A 16,094-nucleotide genomic window follows, 5' to 3' on the forward strand; every position below is an offset into this window, starting at 1 on the left:
GCCACCGCAGGTAAAATGGGGCAGAGCGTGGCGGGCCTCTCCCAGAAGGATTTTCTTGGCTCCACTGCCGCAGCCTCCAATGTCGGTGGGTCAGTAAAATTCAGCCCTAGGTTTCAGGATCTCCCTTTCGGTGTTTCTAGATTCTAGGACACGTCTGCTGGTCCTTCCAAGCCCCGGGACCTCAGCACTTCCTAATTCTCCCAGACAATGGAACCGACCACAGAGCCCACAGGTGTTGATCTGTTTTACAGACCCCAGGTCTGCTCCAGTTCTACAGAAGCCATCGTACTCCTCACATCCTGGGACACGCCTTACCCAGTGCTGACTGACCCAGGTGAATAAACCACAACCCTCCCAGTTTCTTGGATACTAGCACAACGCTGTCAAGAATCTGCCAACTTCTACCTGGTGGCCACTCCTCAGTGCATGCAGACCCTCTTACATTTGCTCTATCCCATGCAGTTAGATCCACATCAAAGAGTGCTATCAACCTCTGAGTGCTGTCAGAACGTGGACTGATCCAGTTCTGGATCTCCCTCAAAGGCTTCAGAATCTGCTACTCTCCCTAGCCCCAGTTAGAAAGTGGGATGCCCTCCAGGGTCTCTTGCACTACCTACCTTGTCCTCCTTGTATGTCTGGCAGCCACCCAGTCCCTCTCTGCCTGCACTCTCTTAAGCTGTGGGGTGACCACCTCCTGAAACGGTCTATCCACATGTCTCTCAGCCTCGTGAATGCACCTCAGTTAAACCAGCTGCACCTTAAGTTCCAAGATTCTGTGCTCGAGTTTTTGCAATAGCTGGCACTTTCTGCAGAACATTGGTCGGGACCTGGAGCCTCCACATGGCACAGGATGTGCATTCGACTGGTGTGAGCAACCCTGCCATGCCTCGAATTATTTATTTATTGCACTAAAACTGGAAACCAGCTCCTTCCACTGCACCAAAGAATCAAATGCTGGATTTCCTGTATGGTGCCCCGCAGCTGCTGAATTTGTGACAGGGACCTCTTTACACGGTTGCTCAAAAGTCCAAATCTGCCCTGTGGTCTCATGCCATTCGTATGCACCACTCTGATCTACCTGATATTGTTATGTTGATGCTAAATCTTTCATCTAGTTTTATACATTGAAATACATTCCAGATGAAAAATCATTGCAGTGAATATATTTGCACCATTGCACTGTTTACAATTAGAACCTGATCTTTTAAAATAAGCAAAGATATAGTTTAGCTGTGCAACTTGCATCATCCAGTTAGAGGATGCCCCATTTCCTGTAATTCACAAGTATCAGCTCAGGGTTGTGTTCCTTTTTATTATAATCGGTAGGTTCAGTGCCAAGTCTGCACAGGAGCATTGTCCTGTGGGTCAGCTGCATAATGTGGAACTGAATTCTTCTACAGCCAACCTGAAACTGTTCATTTTGGGGAGGAAAATTGAATATACAATTAATCATACCTTGTAATACATGATTCCCTGCAACGCCTCAGCTGTATTTTAGATTAGATTAGAGATACAGCACTGAAACAGGCCCTTCGGCCCACCGAGTCTGTGCCGACCGTCAACCACCCATTTATACTAATCCTACACTAATCCCATATTCCTACCAAACATCCCCACCTGTTCCTATATTTCCCTACCACCTACCTATACTAGTGACAATTTATAATGGCCAATTTACCTATCAACCTGTAAGTCTTTTGGCTTGTGGGAGGAAACCGGAGCACCCGGAGAAAACCCACGCAGACACAGGGAGAACTTGCAAACTCCACACAGGCAGTACCCAGGATCGAACCCGGGTCCCTGGAGCTGTGAATAAGTCAGTTTGAATAACTGAGGAAATGACTGAGCAAAATTAAACATCTCTGCAGACGCAAGAATGTTTGAGATATTTCCATTCCAGAATTGAAGCTGTTGCCTCCTCAAACTGAAAATTCATTGCACGTGGAATGAACGCTAACCAACTTTCGAACTACATTTACACCATTGCACCTCTTTGCAAACCTATAGCATTACAGGCCAAAGAATTACATTAAAAAGTACAGTCAGTGAAAGGGAGAGTTATTTCCTGCAAATCACAGGCTTTAATTTCATTGACTGGTCTATGTGTTCTCTTATTTTCATGAGGAGGTTACCAATGGGTCAGGGGTAAAATCTGGAACTGGATTATTCTGCAGATTTTCTGATGCTACTTGCTTGGGGAGCAACAATAAAAGGCATCAAATGATCTGGGCTCAATTTTATCAACATTTAGTTGTCTGTCATTTACAGTTGTGTAAAAATAAATGGACTTTATTCGATGATCATTGACATTAAAAAGCGGTAATATTGGGGGTAATATTCAATTTTAGAGAGGGTGTGAGATGGAGAGTATGGATCAGTCACCCACTACATAGCACAGCTGATTCTTATTTACAGTGAAGCTAACTAAAAGAGAAATTGGACAGGATGTATATACAGGTCTTCCTCCACTCTTTTTGTGCTTTCTTCAAAGATGAATTTTACACTTTTCTGAAACTTGCAATTAAATCTTTAAAATCTACAAATAACTAGTTCCCCACCTATAACAATAGATTTTCTTCTGTTGCTGCTGTAAACTGTGCAGAAGTTATGAATATATTTAAAACTGCAAAAGTGAAGGAAAGTTTGATTCAGGAGCAGGGAAATTCCCTCCCACAGAATTTTTGACAACTTTCACTGCTCGAGATTATGTAAACTGAAAATAGAGAATCTCAATCAATAGGAGCTCATTGAAGCTCTCTTCAGCAGAACCTCATTCAACAGAGAGAGGCACTGAGGTAGACTGAAGATTCTTCAGCAGAAATCTATTCAGCATCACAAAGTCAAAGATGAACAGAGCAACTACTGTCACGATTCTCATCCTGCTTTTGTGTGCCATTGCTGCACAGGGTTTGTCGATATTTTTAGCTTGTGTTTTATTTCTTATTGCACTGTAGTGTCGAAAGGAGTCATTCTGTTGAGTTACTGATCCAGCTACACATGTCCCAGCATTCTGTTTGGTTATTCAATGTGCAATTAAATGGTCACCGACACTATACGCTATTGATAATACAATGCTGGTTTGAATTCTGAATTCAAAGCTGAAACAAATTACCAAGATTCTCTCAACTTCAATCAACATCTAAATCTCAGTTAAATTGATTTTTTTACAGGTATTCCAATCCCAGGAACTCAAGGAAGGTGCCAGTGCCCTCAGACCAGCTCCAAAATGATCCCTCTGAATCATATCCAGAATTTGAAATTTATTCCTAAAGGATCTCACTGTAAGACACTGGAAATAATGTGAGTAAATGGGTCAGAAGGTCACCTTTAACCTTTCTCCTTCTGTGACGTCTATTTAGAAGCTGTGCTCTTTGTTCACAACATGTTGGATGAATCACTGTTCATGATGCAGATTCGGAGGATTTTCTTTGGTAGTTTTACTGTATTCTCTCCTTTCAGTGTGAGACATCCAATCTTAGATTTTAAAGGTTTGCCTTTTCTTCACCAAGAAAATGGGAATAAATTATGTGTGAGCACTGATGCTGATTGGGTGAAGATTATCATTAAAGCCATGAAAGGTTGGTGTTTAATGTTTGTCAAAATTCAGTCTTTACATGTGGAATTTTCTGACCTACAGCTGATTAATCTTAGACAAGAGATTAAAATGGGGATTTTAAGAATAAAGTATTTAATGTAGGCGTTAGCTCCATTGACTGCTCTGAGTGTTCTCTTTTCATGAGGAGGTTACGAATGGGTCAGGGGTAAAATCTGGAGCTGGAGTGTTCTGCAGATCATCTGATATTACTTGCTTGGGGAGCAACAATAAAAAGCATCAAATGATCTGGGTTTGATTTTATCAATATTCAGTTGTCTATCTTTTTTTTTGCTCCTTTTTTTGCTGCCTTCCTTCCTTTATGTTCAGCTCCACGACATCCTGCTTTGCAATCTAAATACTGTACGCCAATGCATTTTTTTATCCATTTGTTGTCTGTTCAATTTTATTCTTTATCATATGTTCCTGCAGACTTCCATCAGAGCTGAGATATTAAATGGAGATATTTATTCAAGTTAAACAGAAATGTTAAGAAAAGTCTGGACCATTTATTAGAGTCAAAGAGTCATAGAATCATACAGCATAGAAACAGGCCCTTCGGCCCACCGCGTCCATGCCGACCATAATGCCTATCTATACTAATCCCACCTGCCTGCATTAATTCCATATCCCTCTATGCCTTGCTCATTCAAGTACCTGTCCAGATGCCTCTTAAATGTCACTACTGTTCCTGCCTCCACCACCTCCTCAGGCAGATCATTCCAGAAACCCACTGTTCTTTGTGTGAAAAATTTACCCCTTTGATCCCCTTTAAACCTTCTCCCTCTCACCTTAAATCTATGCCCTCTAGTTTTAGTCACCCCTACCATAGGAAACAGACTCTGGCTATCTACCCTATCTATGCTTCTCATAATTTTATATAGCTCTATCATGTCCCCTCTCAGCCTCCTTCGCTCCAGGGAAAACAGACCCAACCTATCCAATCTCTCTTTATAACTCAAGCCCTCCAAACCAGGCAACACCCTTGTGTATCTTTTCTGCACCCTCCCTAGCTTAATTACACCTTTCCTGTCGTGCGGCGACCAGAACTGCACACAGTACTCCAAATGCAGCCTAACCAACATTATGTACAACAGTAACATGATGTCCCAACTCTTGTACTCAATGCCTCGGCCGATGAAGACAAGCATGCCATACGCCTTCTTCACCACCCTGTCTACCTGTGTTGCCACGTTCAGGGAACTATGTACTTGCACCCCAAGGTCTCTCTGCTCAACAACACTCCCCAGGGCCCTGCCATTCACTGTATATGGCCTGCCCTGTTTTAACTTCCCAAAATGCATCACTTTGCACTTGCATTATATTAAATTCCATTTGCCAATCCCTTGCCCACTTTCCCAGTTTAGCTATATCCTGTTGTAACCTTAGACAACATTCTTCACTATCCGCTATACCACCAATTTTGGTGTCATCTGCAAACATACTAATCATGCCCCTTACATTCACATCCAAGTCATTAATATATATGACAAACAACCGATCCCTGCGGCACACCACTAGTCACTGGCCTCCAATCTGAAAAACAGCTCTCCACTACCACCCTCTGCCTCCTATCACCAAGCCAATTTTGTATCTAATTGGTTAGCTCACCCTGGATCCCATGTGTTCGAACCTTCTGGACCAGCCTACCAGGTGGGACCTTGTCAAAGGCCTTGCTAAAGTCCATGTAGACAACATCCATCGCCCAGCCCTTGTCAATCCTCTTGATCACCTTCTCAAAAAACTCAATCAAATTCATGAGACATGATTTCCCACTCACAAAGCCATGCTGACTATCCCTAATCAGACCTTGCCTTTCCAAATGCATATAAATCCTGTCTCTCCGAATCCCTTCCAATAACTTTCCCACCACTGATGTAAGGCTCATCGGCCTGTAGTTCCCTGGCTTATCCCTGCTGCTCTTCTTAAATAAAGGCACAACATTGACTATCCTCCAGTCTTCCAGTACTTCCCCCGTGGCTAATGATGATACAAATATCTCTGCCAGGGCCCCAGCAATCTCCTCCCTTGCTTCCCATAGCATCCTAGGATACACCTGGTCAGGCTCTGGGGATTTATCCACCTTAATGCGCTTCAAAACCCTGTGAGAAACGTAGCCCACTTGATAATAATTTACACCAAGTCAAACTCTGAAGAAGTAAGTTTATTTAACGTTCTTGCAAGATCGGGTGTCCTGCAAGCAGGCACACCGATCAACATATTCAGTTCATGTTTATACAATACAAATCCATTTTTCCACGCCTTTAGTTTACATTATTGGTTATAACATATTATGACACTAACCTATCCTATAGTTGCTACAGTCTCCTCCTCTGTTTACTTCTCCCCCTACTCTAACTTTCTAGCCCCTAACTCTTGTTTTTGTTTTACCTTATTTGGCTCTCCATTGTGTGTTTTAACTTGCAGCTGTCAGCCTTTATCTTAGTGGGGCAGTTTCTTATTCACTACATCCTTTGTTCTAACTCTTGCTGTTTCTCTTTTATCTGCCTAAGCACAATTTTTAAGTGATGTACTGTCCCAAGGTCTTTACTTACATACCCTTATCAGTTCTCTTTTTCAGTGATGTACTGTCCCAAGGTCTTTACTTACATACCCTTATCAATTCTCTTTTTCAGTGATTTCATTATGTTGTGTACAAATGACTTCTTGGTAACTTTCCACAAGCTGTAGAAACAACATTTCAGTATTTCTTATTCTCACAACCTCCAACACCTCCTCCTTTGTAATGTTGATATGCTCCAGGATATTGCTGTTCCCTCCCTTGAACTCATTAGCTTCCATGACCTTCTCCACAATAAATACAGACCAGAAGTATTCATTTAAGACCTCGTCCATTTCCGTGGCTCCACACATAGATTACCACACTGATCCTTAAGGGGACCTACTCTCTCCCTAACTACCCTTTTACTCTTAATATACTTATAGAATCTCAGCATTGTGTCATGCACCATCAAATCACAGGATTTTGGTTAACATTTACTGACTTTGCATTATGCCATGAATATGCTGGATGGAAGGAAATGACATAATTTTTTTACTGTGACCCTGTGGATCCTGCATATTAAAACATTACTGCAAAACCATTGAATTGTTAACAAAATCATAAGTTTTAACAATGCTGCTCATCTTGTAAAGCAGTCAGATTGATAATTCTCCAAAATTATGTTTCTGAAGACATTGTCATCTATATTAAAATAAATATCTGCAGTTAGTGGGTCAAAATATAATTTATTCAATTTTATTTCAGGTGCCAGACAACACAACTGAGAAATTAAGCCATAATGGGATGGACTCAATTCTACACCTAGGAACCCGCAGTACTGTGAACTGCAATGAAGGAAGCTCTGTGCAGGGTGTTCGCTCTCTGATGTCACCTTCCGATTGCTTGTTCGAGTATATATCCTGCATTGTTTTCTGAAAATGGTTTTACTGTTTAACCCTGTCACAATATAATTGTTTACCCACAACCTAAGAACACAGGCTGACATCTATTGTGAAACTTTGTGCCAGTACTGGTTTTGACAGCAATTCTGTCAAAATGATATTGTGTGTAAAATACCTACATTTTAAAAGGTAGTGCTGTTAATATTAACTGGAAGAAACCTTTTTCACCGAGGAATTTCACCGACAGGGTTTTGTTGACTAAAAGCCTCAGAAGACTTGGGGCTGAATTTTTGCAGACCTCTGGGGATGGACAGGGTGGCATGGGGGCCCATAAAATTGTGAGGGAAGGTTGTGAGTGGAGTGCCCGATGCCATTCGATTTAGTCAGTGGCCCAGAGGCCAATTGTGGCCCTTAAGTAGCCAATAAATAGACAGTTAAGGGTCTCATCCTGCCGCCGGTGGCGTTTTACCAACAGCGGGTGGGGGGTGGTGGGGGGTAATACCAGGCGGCCTCCGTGTGGACTGGTAGGTGGGACCCTCCTCCGTGGGCAATTGGTGGTCTACACAGGGCCTCCAGTGGCAAAGGATGCCCATGTGCCAAGACTCCACCCTGTCACCAACAACCCACTCCCCCAACCCCTCACCAGGGCCTGTCTGACTGGCTTTTGCAAGCCCACACCCCCACTTACCTCCTCTCTGAGTCTCCATGGCTGCTCCTGGTCCTGGGCCTACTGCAGTACCAGCAGTGGCCACTGTTCCTGGTGACGCTGCTGGGACTGCTGAGCTGCTGTCCCTCTGCATGGCCATCAGCTCTTGGAGGCAGGATCCCTGTCCTTAAAGGAACATGAACCCTTGCTCCAGACATTTACTTGCCTGAGCGCCGTTAAATGCAGCTGCAGGTCCCCAAAATGGCTGAGGTGGGGTCCCCTTGCCTTTCTGACCCAACGTTCGGACTCCCCCCAGCTGCATAAAATTCAACCTTTTGTATAAAAGTTATGCTGTGTATAAAGATGACTGCTGGTCTGCCTGAGGGAATGTCCTCTGCTCTTTTTCATCCGCAGGAGGAATGAGCATGACTAGGGAAGAGGGTTTATGAGGTGGCTTCACATTGCCTTCCTCAGACCAGAATGAGAATTGAACTCACAATATTAATGTTGTTTTGAACTATACACTATCCAGCTAGCCAACTGAACACCCATAAAGCTGAACATTACTCAAGAAAATTACTAAACATGGCTGAATGTGTGTGTGAATCTTTTGAGTTTTTCTTTTAATACTTTTATCCTCAAATGTATTTGAATGATTAAAATAAATTAGATTTATTTATGAAGAATGTGTTGTCACTGTTTCTCAATCTTTGGCAAGAGAGTTGTGTGTTTCTCAAGTAGATAAATTTAGTGGACTGACAAACAATAACAACCTGCTCATGGCTCTCCTTAAACAAAAGGTCCAATTTGACAGATTTCAGATCAAATTCTGCAAAAGAGTTTTTACGAGGTACCTTTAACTCAGCCCAATCACTGCGAAAGGGTAGATAGGTTGTTAAGATGTCAGGTGGGGTGGGGTTCATAAACTTGCCACTTCATCTCATCTGAAAACAGGCAGCTGGGGTCTGGTCTACAGTCAATTTCAAATTAGGAAATTAGCAACTCTTGTACAGGACTAAATCCAGACTGTAGTGGGAGTCAACAGGGTGGCCAGAAGAAGCCATGATCAGTAGTTTTATTCAACTTATCTGAGGATACCTTCTGGGCACAAGGATCTTGCCGTGTGAAGCACTCGTTTCCTAGATGTACTTAACATCTAAAGCACATGTCACATGTGGCAGACATATCTAGGTGGTTGGTTACTGACATGTGGAGCTCTAGCTCCTGCAACTCCTTTTGCTCAATTGGTAGAGCCAATAATAATGAATGCTCAACAAACACATGACCTTATCTAATTTATATTAAAAAAAAATCTACTCAGATCTGTAGTGTTCTCCCACACCATTACTCCATCCGCACCTCCACTTCCTGGGCCACCATTTCTAAGAAAACGGGATTAATTCCTGGGATCTTCATGTAGCTGAAACTCTGTCATTTTTTTTTAGACTTTCTAATTAGATTAAGCGCGGTCTGAGTCATTAAACCTGGCAGATCTTTTCCTGCCTGCTGCTTGAATTGAATTAACCTCCGAGTGTATGGCCAATTTGAATTTAGTTATGTGGTGTTAACTGAATTGTATCAAAATGTAATGTGTACAGATATTATGAAGGATAGCCAAGTGTGAGGAAACATTTTTCAGACATCAGAGGCACTGTTCATCCTTAGGTGTATGAGCCACCTGAAACTCAATTTTCTGGTCTAACCACATTTGGATAATTATTCCCAATTTGAAGTGGAAACCCAGGATTAGGGATGCAACAACTGGTATGAAAAGAAACTTGTGTGTAAGTTAAATTGAATCCAATGGAGCCCATTAAAATGAGTGTTACAAGGAAGGGGACAAAGGCCCAGAGATTCCTTGAGATGGCAGCAGAAGTACAATGTTATAGACAAAATTGAGAGAGAACTGAAATCTCCAGTTCTTTTCCCTTTACCGTCTGTAATCATTGTGTTTTTGGAAAGGAAGATGTGTGTGTTTCTCAACCTCTGAGTGTATGGTCAATTTGAATAATCAACAGCATGCTTTTCGTGGATTTAAATAAAGAGGATATTTTTATTCCCACGTTCAACCCGAAAGTCGAACAGTACATCACTCACTCACCACTCACTCACACATAAACACATACACACACAATTGAGAAAGAAAGCCGTTAAAAGGACAGAGTACTTTACAAATTGCAAACAAAGGAATAGTTCATAAATCACGTTATTTGGATCGTCTTGGGGAAAATGCCTGCACTGCAGGCCCTTTGAAGAAGGTGTTTTCACTCCTGAAGTGTAGTTAGGTGGATGCGATAGCCGGAGTCGTATATCAAAGTCGTTGCCGGTTTCTCTCAAAGAGGTGGATATTCAGCAGGTCTTGAGGTTAGTTGATTGTAGTCTCATTACCAGGAAGTTGTTTTTCTGTACTGGTGAACTTGAAAAGGGACAGACTTGGATACCTTAAGATGTTACAGCCTCCAGTTCTTTTAAGGCATGATGGTATTGCATTTTCTGCTTGCCGCTTTTTCCTGCAGTCTGTATTTTAAAAACTTTTACAAGGAGACCAACATGGCTGCCCCGCTATGTGACCTCTCACAGGTCTTTTTCCAAATATGGTGGGGGTCTAGGTTGATTAGCCTCATCCTGGTTTATTGTTGTAAGACATTCATCCTGAGGAGTGACAAGACAATCACATTCTTTGCTTCAGGTGATTAGATTAGATTAGCGATACAGCACTGAAACAGGCCCTTCGGCCCACCGAGTCTGTGCCGAACATCAGCCACCCATCTATACTAATCCTACACTAATCCCATATTCCCACCAAACATCCCCACCTGTCCCTATATTTCCCTACCACCTACCTATACTAGTGACAATTTATAATGGCCAATTTACCTATCAACCTGCAAGTCTTTTGGCTTGTGGGAGGAAACCGGAGCACCCGGAGAAAACCCACGCAGACACAGGGAGAACTTGCAAACTCCACACAGGCAGTACCCGGAATCGAACCCGGGTCCCTGGAGCTGTGAGGCTGCGGTGCTAACCACTGCGCCACTGTGCCGCCCATTCAATGGTGAAACTCATTCAATTCAGGAATGTCTCCTGATGGTTTCAGGAAGGGTGGTAATGACACCTCGTAGTCTGGAAGGTATCATTTTGTCCTTTTAGCCTATGAGTCAGTTTTTGAATACACAGGTCAGGCCAGCTGACCTTCGGTGGCCATCTTTGCATCTCATGTCCACTTTTAATGTCCATTGTTGTTCATTTAAAACAATTGGAAAATTCAGTTCTAGAAGATACTATGTTGAATATAGTCTGTGTTTAAAGTTATGAATAGGGCATGTCTTTACTGTGCATGGCAACAGCGTAATGCCTATTTTCAGTGCAAGGAATCAAGGAAGTATGGGCCTAAGTGACTTACACAAGTGTTTAACAGTACATCTGAGTTTGCATGACCTTTTGTACTGATTCAGTGAGAACTCCACTGAAACCCTCTGCTGCTCATTAACAGAGCTTCCAACCCCACCCCGCTCCCCACAATGCAAAAGACAGCTCAAGTAAGTTTCCTGGATTTATGTCAGTTCTGACTAGGTTGTAAATTTGTGCCCAAAGTTCTAGATGTAGTAGGACTCAAAATTGTATGCCAATTTTTAAGTGTTTGTTCGCACTGAAGACTGCACTGTATTTGCTTTAGCTTTGATTGCATCATCATGGTATAAAAAATATAAAAAAGCCTCAATTGCATTTGCTTAAACATGCTGTGACTAATATGCATAAATCATGATTTTTATATTTAAAGTGGGACTTCAGGGAAAATGACGTAAGTTCCACATCCTCCTCAGGCCCCATTAGCTTACACTGAGTTCTGTTTGTTTTACAAGGGTTTTTACATTCATGAGATTATCAGGAATTCTTAGCATAAATTACTTTTATGCTGCTTTTGGAATTTGGTAAATATCTAAAGAGCATTGGAAGATATTTCAACCCATTATCAACATTTGCCACGTGTCACAAAAGTGTGTTATGCCGGACAATGATTTTTTTATTCCACCGTCTGGAAACCTTAATTAAATTTTTAAAAAGGAACAGATAAAAAGTGACTGCTAACAGCTAGAATGGCCACCGCAATTTGCATCAAACTACCCTACATTCCAATGCATTGAGGCGGAGATGTAGGGCTGGATTTTCTTCTCCTGCTGCCGGGAGCAGTGGTGGGCTATCATGCTGCTGCAATCTTCCTCACAGTGGCCCAGGATAATGACCTAAAACAAATAAACATACTTTAAAGCTCTGTTAGGATTTTCAGTTAGCTTTGTTTAATTAAGATGCTTACTGGAATGCAAAAGTTAATTAGGGTGTGGAATAGAATCAAAGATTCTTTAGTGAATCACTGCATGGTCCAATAGAAAAAAGAATGGTTGGACTGCATAGTCATAATAAACAGCTTATTAGCAGGTCTTATAAACAGCTCTAAGCATAGACAACTGATTACAGGAAAATATGAACAATGAAGCCCCTGAAAGCTAGTTTGAAGGCTGAGAATGGCATTCAAGGGAGTTTTGGAACTGATCATGGGGAACGGCATAGGATGTGATAATGGAAAATAATGTAAAGACCTGGTTGATCAAGCAAAGCTCTTGAAGCTCATGGAAGATGGGTAACATAAAGACGGGCTTTTACCCCATGGTTTAGACAAAGAACTCAACATATTATTAGGTTTTTTGCATTACGTGAAGCCTTTATTGGAGAATAAGGCCCTGTCAATATAAAATCCAGGTCCATCCCTGAAAACAGGTATAAAGGATAAGTTTTTGAAGGAAGCCATTGCTGCAGGGGGTAGAGAGAAACTCCTAAGGGTAGATCCATGCCAACACTCTTGGGTAGGTTGAAAAGTTGTGAAGACGTGAGGCACCGAGAAGCAAAGAGCTGTTCACTGTTGCCAGCCATCCTGCTCAACCTGGACCAGTACTTGCTACTTGTCACAGTCGTATGTTTATGCTGTATAACTAGTGTGTTATATCCCATCTTAAACACCGAATAAACTCAACACACTGACCATATTAGTTCGTTGTTGTCGATTCAGATTGATTAGATAATTAATAGCAACAACAAATTGTGCTTAAATTAAAATGCCAACAAATTGGAGAATATAAAAACTAAAAAGCCAAAGTTCAGGCCAAAGCTAACCATTGCTGTTCTTCCACATGTGCAATTACAATGCTGCTTAGCAGCCACTAGTGTCCTTGAAATAGATTTCAGTGTTTGGCAAGTGGCCCTCTGCTGATTCAGACACAGCGAAGGTTGGTTACCAAAGTAATTCCCAGGTCATTGCCAGGACTAGCAGAAATGGTTGGTGGCATCTTGGCTGATGTGGCCAAACAGATGATTTCCTGAACATCCTGCCACACCTTCCTATATATACTACCATGTAAAGGATGACATGTTAGAATGCAGATTCATGCCCCAGTGCAGGCCAGATGAAAGAGTGGTGCCTTGAGCCAGCAGATTTCTAACCCCTATTGTCAGGCTGGTGCCCAAAATTAGGGAGATCAAAATCTGGATTCCGATTCAGCAATGCAACCCTCCCACTCCTTAGCAGGCTAAGTTCATGAAATATCCCAGGTGGGAGTGAATTCTGAAGGACCTGCATCTCTCCCTCATCTTTTAAGGTTAAGTAATTCCATTTCAGTTGGTGAGGCTGAACTCCTTCGGCTTCCATTAATTTTGGTAGACAGAGGAATTTAATGTTCATAAGCCAATTATCGCAAAACATCACTTCAGGGCTCATGCCTCTGACAGACTCTTCCTCTCTGTTGATGGAGAACATCAAGTACATTTCGGAAGCAAGACAGGATGTTCTTGGTAATAATGAAGCAATTTATTTGAACAGAAACATTTCTTTTCTATTCATTGCTATCTGTCTGGTGCTGTCGTTCTTTCATAAAGCAAGCTGTGGATGAAGCACTAAAGGCAATTAGGTAGGTCCCAGAATGGTCCTTAATCTGGTTATTTTAATCCCCTTTCTACACAAAGCTGTGGCTTCAGTCCCTCATTAAGTTTTAGTTCTCCTCACTTTAATGTAGCCTTAAATAGAAGTGCAAGATTAAATACATTTCTATATCAAAGTTGTGTAATTCTAAAATGAATCTAGAATCTTAGAGCACAGAACAATACCATTTGGTCATCATGCTTGTGCCAGCTGTTTGAATGAGCCATCCAATTAGTCCTACTCCCCTGCTCTTTCCTCACAGCCTGCATTTTTGTTTTCCTTTTCAGCTATATATAAATTATGGTGATAAGAAAAGTGACAAGGCTACAGTGGGTTAAATACAACCTGGAAAAATATAATGATGGCTTGTCTTGTGAATATTATTATCATTTATTGCCGTTTGCCTTGTTATTGCTAAACCAGGCAAATATGAACACGTGATCAAATGGACTGCTTTTATTACATTACTTTGTCTCTAAACAGTGTTCAAGTGAATAAAACAAAGTGCTGACAATGGAATCTTAACATAAATTGCTGGAGATAAGCCGACTAGAGCAAAGCCAAACATTGACCCAGACAGCTACTTGGAGTATAATCTGATTTCTTAGAATTCACACAGGTTCACCCACAGAGGCTGCTGTTTGACTGAAGTCTGGCAAAGGGGGAGGAGTCAACAGAGCTGGAACTTCAACATTTTACAAATCTGGAAACTTGAATCAGCTTCATACAACCATGAAGCTCTTTTTTCGTCACTGACAGCAGAGGTGGAAGTGTATCACGTGAGAAGAATGAGGCAATAAGATCAATAAAGGAACAAGGGTTAAAGATAGCGAGACAACGGGGCCAAGATTCTTGGAGTGGGAGAGGAACAAACTGGAGTAGACCATTAGCAAAACGCCAGGAATTTGGGGCAGAGCCTGGAGTCTAAAGCCAAACTGGTTTCCACTTAAACAAGTGGCCCAAATTTTGATTGTGGTGACGTCTTCTGCCCGCAGTCAGCATTAAGGAAATGTCATCTGGCATTCCCAGGCTACCCTGTGAATTCCTCCCAGCATAACTTTGTTTAGTTCAGGAGAAAACACATTTGAGATTTGACATTTTGGGCCTTCTGAATTCTCCAGACAACTCAAGGAGTAAAGATAATCAATCCCAGAGGGGTTGGATTACCTCATACTGCTAGACTTTGTCTCCCTGTGGGGAAAATATATTTTATTTTAAACCATTCACCTTTGGCCCTGTGAGGGCATCTGCCTCTCCTTGCCCTATTGGAGTGGCATGGTGCAAATCCAGTTTTATAGAATATATTTGTGTGGGTACCCCTTCAGGCAGCCTGCTTCATTTACTAAAATGGAGCCAGACTTAGGATTGATGGCAGGGTTACCTGTTTTCACGTAGGGGTTCTGCACTGCTACACTTCCAGTGGTGGAGCAGGGACCTTGGATTTACAGGTCAGTGTGTTTCAGCATGATAGAAAAACATTTCAGGCAGGTGTAAACACCCAGACTCACTCCCTGTAAGGCTCCTGTCATTGTTAAATTGGACTACTAATCTTTCATCCAGTTTTATAGATGCTATGAAAATAAATTGCAGATGAAAAATCATCACTTTTTTATTTCCAAAATATACTTTATTTGTAAAAAATTGGAAAAATACATTACAAAACAGTTCAAAAACAGCACTAAGTCAACAATACAAAGAGAGCAAAGGAGATCTGTTTCCTTCAATACAGGAGCGAGTTGCCTCACAACCCTTCCATTTCATTTTACCTGCCATGTACTTTTTGCAGCAAACAAATATTTTCTGGATACAGCCCAAGGGGTTTTCCATGGAACCAGTTCCTCAGTTCACCTTGGTGGGAGGACCTTACACAGTGGTCTTTCCCCACTGAGCCTTTGTCGTGGCTGCCCCAAGCTTTAGTGCATCCCTCAGCACGTAGTCCTGGACCTTGGAATGTGCCAGTCTGCAACATTTGGTCGTGGACAACTCTTTGCACTGGAAGACCAGCAAGTTTCGGGCAGACCAAAGGGTGTCTTTCACCGAATTGATAGTCCAGCGGCAGTTGATGTTTATCTCGGTGTGCATCTGGGAACAGCCCGTAGAGCACAGACTCCTGTGTTACAGAGCTGCTTGGGATGAACCTCGACAAAAACCACTGCATCCCTTTCCACACATGCTTTGCAAAGACACATTCCAGAAAGAGGTGGGCAACCATCTCTTCCCCATCACAGCCACCTCGAGGGTACTGTGCGGAGCGGTGTGAGACTCCGGCACGCAAGATGAAAACCATCACATCTAACATCCACATATATATCTGGACCACTGCATTGCTTCACAATTGGAACATGAGCTTTTTAAATGAGCAAAAATGTGTCTTAGCTGCACAACTTCTATTATAAAATTAAAGAATGCTCTCATTCCCTGTAATTCACAAGGTGCAGCTCAGGGGTGTGTTTCCTTTTTATTATAATCCTAAGGATCAG

The 16,094-nt window shown here is 42.1% G+C and overlaps 1 protein-coding gene and 1 long non-coding RNA gene across 2 annotated transcripts in view; one reads left to right on the forward strand and one right to left on the reverse strand.

Annotated features, from left to right (window-relative positions):
• Window positions 1-2,776: 2,776 nt before the first annotated feature.
• LOC137369879 (interleukin-8-like) lies at window positions 2,777-4,041 on the forward strand. The gene is made up of 4 exons (XM_068031593.1): window positions 2,777-2,907; window positions 3,186-3,300; window positions 3,460-3,578; window positions 4,025-4,041. The coding sequence occupies exons 1-4, from the start codon at window positions 2,847-2,849 to the stop codon at window positions 4,039-4,041; spliced, it is 312 nt and encodes a 103-aa protein (XP_067887694.1). The 5' UTR covers window positions 2,777-2,846.
• Window positions 4,042-11,802: 7,761 nt separating this feature from the next.
• The window catches only part of LOC137351897 (uncharacterized), a 52,708-nt gene continuing 48,416 nt past the window's right edge, over window positions 11,803-16,094 (reverse strand). Inside the window, exon 3 of the long non-coding RNA XR_010969597.1 lies at window positions 11,803-11,887. This is a non-coding gene — a long non-coding RNA (uncharacterized lncRNA). The remainder of the gene's footprint in view (window positions 11,888-16,094) is intronic.

Source organism: Heterodontus francisci, chromosome 1 (genome assembly GCF_036365525.1).
Source record: "Heterodontus francisci isolate sHetFra1 chromosome 1, sHetFra1.hap1, whole genome shotgun sequence".
NCBI lineage: Eukaryota > Metazoa > Chordata > Chondrichthyes > Heterodontiformes > Heterodontidae > Heterodontus > Heterodontus francisci.